We start from the raw sequence: 7,243 nt of genomic DNA on the forward strand, positions 1-7,243 counted from the left end.
ACCCCCCAAACCCCCCCTCCCACCCCGCTCTTCCCCTCCAAAACACCCGCCGGCTTCTCCCTTCCGCCCAAAAAACCTCGCCTCAAGCACCTCGCCGGCGGCCAAACCCCCTCCGTCTCCCTTTGAACTGTTCCGCCCAAAGCACCTCGCCAACGCCCAAAACCCCCCCGTTCCCCCTTCTCTCTCTCGTCGTCGGCATTCTGTTCGGCTGCACAGAGCCGGACAGAACCCTTCTGTTCGGCTGCACAGTGCCGGACAGAAGCCTTCTGTTCGGCACTGTGCAGCCGAACAGAAGAGTTCGGTTGAGGGTTGCCGAACAGAAGCCTTTTGTTCGGCGATCCAGTGCCGAACGGAGCACGAACCGTGAAAAAAAAAAATTTCGAAACAAGGTGGAACACGTACCTTTGCGGCCGATTCTTCGTCCCAAATCACTAGCTGCTTGTCCATGCTTCGAATGGGGCTTAAATCTCCTTCAAAGATCGCCTAAACGATGTAAATGGATCGAGAGGTTTAAGGGGGGTTTGAGGGGTGTTTTTTTTTTTTCTTTTCAAAACGAAACGGAGGAGGAGGAAGGGGGGGTGTACTGAAAAAATTTCAAGGGCAATATGGTAATTACACTAAAGGTTAGTTTGGGTATTTTTTTTTTGGTTTTTGGGGGGTGTCCTTAGCAATAGGGGGGTGTATATAGAACCACCCTTCAACATATCTACCGTTATGCCATTAACTTTTGATTCCTTCCAATTTTACCCTTACCACTTCAACGTATCTACAACTATGCCATTATCTTCTGATTCCTTCCAATTTTACCCCTATATCAATTTTAAAGGACTATTCTATCCCTTTTTTATATAAAAAAATATTTTGGGGTTATTACATCCTCCCCCCTTATATAAAATTCGTCCTCGAATTTAAAAGAGTAAATTACCTGATTACTCAAAGGGATGAGTATATCTACTCTTCATATTCTGCTCGGTGTGGTATTGGGAATCAAATAAATTGGAAGTGTTTTACCTTCTATTTCTACCACACAGGTAGGATACACATACTTCGCTTTTATACTATCCCCTACAGGTGTACTAATAGCTAAGAGAATATGCATTAATATCTTATCCTTAGCTAACTTTTTAGCAAAATAAGGGGATACAAATGAATGGGTAGCTCCAGAATCAAATAACACTCTAGCTTTAATCTTATCAGTGAGGAGTATACCTGTCATAGCTGCATTCGATGCCTGTGCCTCCTGTGGATTTACCGTGAACACCCTTCCTTGCCCTCTGCCTACTGGAGCTGACAGTTGAGATGGTCCAGCACTCTGCTGTGATGTTTGTGCTTGACCTCTACCTCTGCCTACAGGCTCCCTACTACTAGGCCTGTCCATCTGCACAGAAGGATAGGATGCCAAAGGCACAAACTGCTGGGTGGCACCCTGCGGGCATTCTCTGACAAAATGACCCGGCTGTCCACATCTGTAGCACACTCCCTGACCCATTCTGCATCTGCCAGGGTGCTGCTTCCCACATATGCCACATACTGGCCATGATTGGAACCTAGATTCAGTTCTGGCCATAGTGACTGGAGGACGAGGTACTGATGGTAGAAAAGTATCTTGTGATTGACCTCTTTCCCTCCACTTCCTCTTACGTGGGGTAGGTGGAGCTGAGCGTACAGACTGCACCGTCGGGCCCTCCGAGAGATCTACTCCCTCAGATCTATTTCTACTGCTTTGCCCTTTCCCCATACTCATTTTCCTCTGTTCTCTTTCAGCTCTTTCCTCTTTGTTTCTGGTCTCCCACTATTTTGCTTTATCTATCAGCCTAGACAAAGTGGGGACCTCTACTGCCAGTACTGCATTATACAGCGGGGAAATCAGACCTCGTCTGAACCTTTCTATCCTGGCAGCTTCAGTGGGGATGATGTAAGGAGCATACTTCCCCAATCTAGTGAACTCACGAGCGTACTCAGATACGCTCATTCCGGGCATCTGCTTCAGCCTCTCAAACTGAAGAGCTCGATTCTGCCTCTCAGCCGGAGACAAAAACTCATCCATCACTGCTTGCCTGAACTCTTCCCAGGTTGGAGGATTCCTACTGTACAATCTGTCCTCCACGTGCCTCTGGTACCAGCCCCAGGCATCTTCTTTCATTGTGAGCCCTACAAGTTCTATTGCCCTTGCATCAGAACAGGGCAGTCTCCGTATCATCTTTTCAGTCTCCTCCAGGAATCTCTGAGGATCTTCACCTTCTTCTCCCTTAAACTCTGGGGTTCTAAGCCTCAGAAATTCCTGTACAGTAATCCCCTCATCATCTAGAGCTCGCCTGGCCAAACTTCTTGGCACAGGTACAGAAGGTGAGATGGATACTACTGACGGGGCAGGAGGTTTCCCCCGAGCAATCTGCTCCCTCAGAGCCTGATTCTCCGCCAGTAACCGTTCCATCAATGCATCTCTACTTCCTACCTCTCCTTGATCATCAACCCCCCGTCTATCAGCAGGAGGAGATTTTTCTCTTTGGGGCTCGACATGTGCGGAACCCGCATCCAATGCTAACTGGCTCCATCCTCTTTCCAGGACGAGCAGGTCCTCTCCTTGGAGGTATTCTTTATATGTCTCTAAAGGAGTCAAAAAGAGAGGGCAGTCGTTACACAGAGCCATAATATATTTTACTGAATTGTAAATGACTCATAAAATAACATACAGAAAAATCCTACGCTCCATAGTATAATCCTATACTTAATCCTAACTCATCCTATTGCTCTGACAGGACTCTTCTTAACCTTTGCTCTGATACCACCTCTGTCACGACCCCCACCCCGTTCCCCGCGGGCCGCCGCGACGGTCCTAGGGTGCGGGTAGGCATAAGGCCACCAGCCACCGCGTAGAACCCTACTACCTATCAATCATCAGTAAATCTTGGAAAATTTGGCATGATACATGCACAAAATGATCACTTTTCCTATAGTGACCTGTCAGGATTATTTCAATACATACAACAACACTACCTGTCAGAGCAGCAATCACATAATCTGTCACATAATGAACCTGGACAATATATATCAATACTTTATCTCAGGCATATAACTCATCTGTATAAAAATCTGATTCCCATTCCATCCATGGTCAAACCCATATCCACAACAGGATCTATGACTGTAACTATACACTAAATACAACAGAAGGTTTATAATGCACCAAAAGGAGATAAACCTCTATCCACATTATACTATACTATGGAGCAGCACAGCTAGCAGGCAATCTCTAACCCTGCTCCTCTCTATACAATACCTGCCCTGCAATCAAAAACACCAAACTGGGGAGTGAGTATATGAATACTCAGTGAGTGGAGTAGAGAGTACTATGCACATGAGACAGAATATAATCATGGCTCGAGATGAAATCTCAAGATCAATAACAACATGAACATGAACTCAACATAGAGAATATAGAGTAAATCATCAATATCACCACAATCAATATCAACTCATCTGAAGCATATATGGAATAATCACGTAAACATATATGCTACTCATGAATATGCTCAACAGATCATAATGCTGGAACATACAAATCAGGTGTCAATATGCTGAAATCATCACTAGACAGCTGTCGGGAGGTGGGTTTCATGCCCCAGGCGAACCAGCAACAACTCCCTACTGTCACATGCTTATGCAGGATAAGACACCATATCGATAATATAAATGCTAGACAGCTGTCGGAAGGTGGGTTTTACGCCCCAGGCGAACCAGCAACAACTCCCTACTGTCACATGCATATGCAGGATAAGACACCACACTAATCATGTAAATGCCGGCCAATATCCAGAACAGAAATCCATCTCACATCTACATACTAAACGGCACCTCGTGGGAATTCTACATCCGCGGAAAGCCATACTGCACCTCGCGGGGTCTTACTATGCCCGGCGGCAAGCAGAATATAAGTCGTAGGACCGGCCGATCCTACGCCTAGGGCCGTGTCCCCCCTAGGAAGGGACTGGGCTCCGCCCACCCAGAAGGCTACTATGTGCACAAAGGCCGATGTTCAACCCCATCGACTATAGGTGTCCTGCAGATACTGCCAAGCCATGCATAAATGTCATAATGCACCCTCCCAATACTCTACTAAAAAGGAGCATAATCAAGATTACCACTCACTCGGCCACGACCCAATTATAACTAACATCAGGGTTGGGAGTGAGGAATCACGGGAGTACAATGCAACTCAATATACCATGAGAAGGGCTCTACAAGTCTTTGAAATAGAGGAAATGAAATCAATTTACAAAAGAAGTTATTTCACAATTCGGAATCAATTTGGTTACTCATCAATCCCTCGTAATTCCTCTCAATGTTCCCTCAAATGCATGTACAAAATAATCAAGCATAGAGAATCAAGATTATAGAGGAATCTACTACAACAATTAATCAATAAGCTCAGGTAGAATCAAGTCACACTTGGCAACATTCATGAAAATGAATAAGGAATGTGCTCATGGTGCAAAGTACAAGCTCCCACTCACCTGTCAATCTGGCACAGCCCTGATACGCCTCCAAAAATCTACAGCTGGCAGTGGGGAACTTCTTTCTCTTGTTTCCTAGCTTCTTGCCCAACTGATACATGCATTTACAATATATTTAGTTTTGTATCAAGGGCTATAATCTACGTGCCAATTATAATATAGGGGATTTTAATTGATTCAACTCCTCCGTTCCCTAAATCTTTTCTTTTCTTTCCCTTTTTCTTTTTCTATTAATTAACTCATCATTTATGTATACTAGGAATTCCCTTGCATGAGTATAAGGTCCCTTTTAGCTTGATCTAGGCTTAATACTCTATTATAGCATGAAATCCCTTATTTTCCACCCGGATGAACAGTAACCCGGACCAACAGCCGGTTACTTCATCCCGGGTTTGATCCACTTTTCAGACTCCAAATTTGATGAAATTTTTACCTAACATTCTACACTCATAGGAGATTCCAAAGAGGTAAAATGCATTGCTATCGGAGGTCGTTTGACCCCCTAAATAATTCGCCGAAGTTGGGACTTCGACACAGTTTTTCCGTAGTGCCGGAAAAATTTGTCAAAATCCGATTCTTCCTCTTTTAACCGCCTCTACAACCCTTATCCGACCCCTCTAGACTATATCCACCCTTTGTATAGCCTAATGTTATCAAAAGACTAGATAGGAACGGATATTTACCTTTTTCTTTTTGGAAATCGAGGTCCTTGCGTAGAGGGGAAGGAGATCTACGTTTTTTCCTTCAGCTGGAAGTGCAACCGGAATTCCTTTCTCTTTCTTTTTCTTCTTCTTCTTCCTCTTCCTTTCTTCCTTTCCTTTCCTCTCCTTCTTTTTCTTCCTCTCTGTCCGTCTGAGACTCCCTCTGTGACTCTTTCTCGGTTTCCATCCAAAAGCCACAGCAAACCTCTAATTAAATCACATCAAAACACTATTCACCCTTTGTTTAATATTATTAAATTCCCATTTTGCCCCTAACACTTCAACATATCTACCGTTATGCCATTAACTTTTGATTCCTTCCAATTTTACCCTTACCACTTCAACGTATCTACAACTATGCCATTATCTTCTGATTCCTTCCAATTTTACCCTTATATCAATTTTAAAGGACTATTCTATCCCTTTTTTATATAAAAAAATATTTTGGGGTTATTACAACCTGCACCCCACAAAAATATAATATTAATACAGCACTTCTATCATTATTTGTTAGCAATAATACTAATTTAAGTGATGTATAGATCGCACTTTTGTGCTCTCATCACAAGATTTCCAAACCCTTGTGCAATCTTCTTGCCAAGGACACTCCCTTTGTCTTTGATAAAGCATGCGAGGAGGCATTTAAAAATCTTCGCTTGAAATTAACCACTGCACCTATCATATGGCCCCCTAATTGGATCCTTCCATTTGAACTGATGTGTGACGCATCCGACTATGCCATTGGGGCAGTTTTAGGGCAACGACTAGATAAGGTACCTCATGTCATCTACTACGCTAGTAAAGCACTCTCAGATGCACAATTGAACTACACCACCACTGAGAAAGAATTGTTAGCTGTAGTATTTGCGCTAGACAAGTTTCAATCTTACCTATTAGGATCCAAGGTTACCGTATTCACTGATCATGCTGCCCTTCGACACCTTCTTGCAAAGAAGGACACCAAACCCCGTTTGATTCGATGGATTCTTTTACTACAAGAATTTGACCTAGAAATTCGTGACAAGAAAGGAACTGCAAATGTCGTAGCAGACCACTTATCTAGGATTCTTCTTGAACCCTCTAAGAATACCTCATCCTTACATGATGCTTTTCCAGATGAACAATTATTTGGGGTACAAGGAATGAAAATGCCATGGTTTGCAAACATAGTAAATTACCTTGCCATAGGACGAATTTCTGATGATTGGTCAACTTAAGACAAGAACCGATTCTTTTCACAAGTAAAGTTCTATTATTGGGATGATCCCAATCTATTCAAGTATTATCCCGATCAAGTAATCCGTCGATGTGTCCCCGAATGCGAATTTCAAAGTATTCTTTCATTCTGCCATTCACAAGCTTGTGGGGGACATTTTGGGGTAGAAAAACTGCAGCAAAAGTTTTACAGAGTGGATTTTATTGGCCCACACTTTTCAAAGATGCCCATAACTTTTCCCAAACTTGTGAACGGTGCCAACAGATGGGTACCATCTCCCGTAGAGATATGATGCCTCTCAATCCTATTTTAATCGTAGAAATCTTTGATGTATGGGGTATTGACATCATGGGCCCTTTCCCACCATCCTTTGGTTTCGAATATATTCTTGTGGGGGTTGATTATGTTTCAAAATGGGTAGAAGCTGTCGCCACTAAAACTAATGACCACAAGGTTATGATTAAATTTTTACATGAAAACATCTTTTGTCGTTTTGGCACACCCCGAGCCATCATCAGTGATGGGGGATCTCATTTTTGCAACTAATCTTTCGAGGCTTTGGCTCGCAAATATAACATCACCCACAAAGTTGCTACCCCATACCATCCCCAAACGAGTGGACAAGTCGAGGTGTCCAATAGGGAGTTAAAAGACATCTTAGAAAAAACGGTACGTCCCGATTGGAAAGATTGATCTCAAAGGATAAATGATGCACTCTGGGCCTATCGTACTGCCTACAAAACTCCTATTGGCATGTCTCCCTACCGATTAGTTTTTGGAAAAGCTTGTCACTTACCGGTAGAACAATGCAA

At 43.3% G+C, this 7,243-nt stretch overlaps 1 protein-coding gene across 1 annotated transcript; it reads right to left on the reverse strand.

Moving 5' to 3' along the window:
• Positions 1–873: 873 nt before the first annotated feature.
• Positions 874–1,617, reverse strand: LOC120111226. The gene is made up of 2 exons (XM_039127786.1): positions 1,210–1,617; positions 874–925 (listed from the first exon to the last, which is right to left on the reverse strand). The coding sequence occupies exons 1-2, from the start codon at positions 1,565–1,567 to the stop codon at positions 909–911; spliced, it is 375 nt and encodes a 124-aa protein (XP_038983714.1). The 5' UTR covers positions 1,568–1,617; the 3' UTR covers positions 874–908.
• Positions 1,618–7,243: the final 5,626 nt, after the last annotated feature.

This window comes from Phoenix dactylifera, chromosome 6 (assembly GCF_009389715.1).
Source record: "Phoenix dactylifera cultivar Barhee BC4 chromosome 6, palm_55x_up_171113_PBpolish2nd_filt_p, whole genome shotgun sequence".
Lineage (NCBI taxonomy): Eukaryota > Viridiplantae > Streptophyta > Magnoliopsida > Arecales > Arecaceae > Phoenix > Phoenix dactylifera.

What these genes read in the sequence shown, in the direction of transcription:
- LOC120111226 (XM_039127786.1), bottom strand. Translation starts at nt 1,567, where the DNA reads ATGGCCAGAACTGAATCTAGGTTCCAATCATGGCCAGTATGTGGCATA.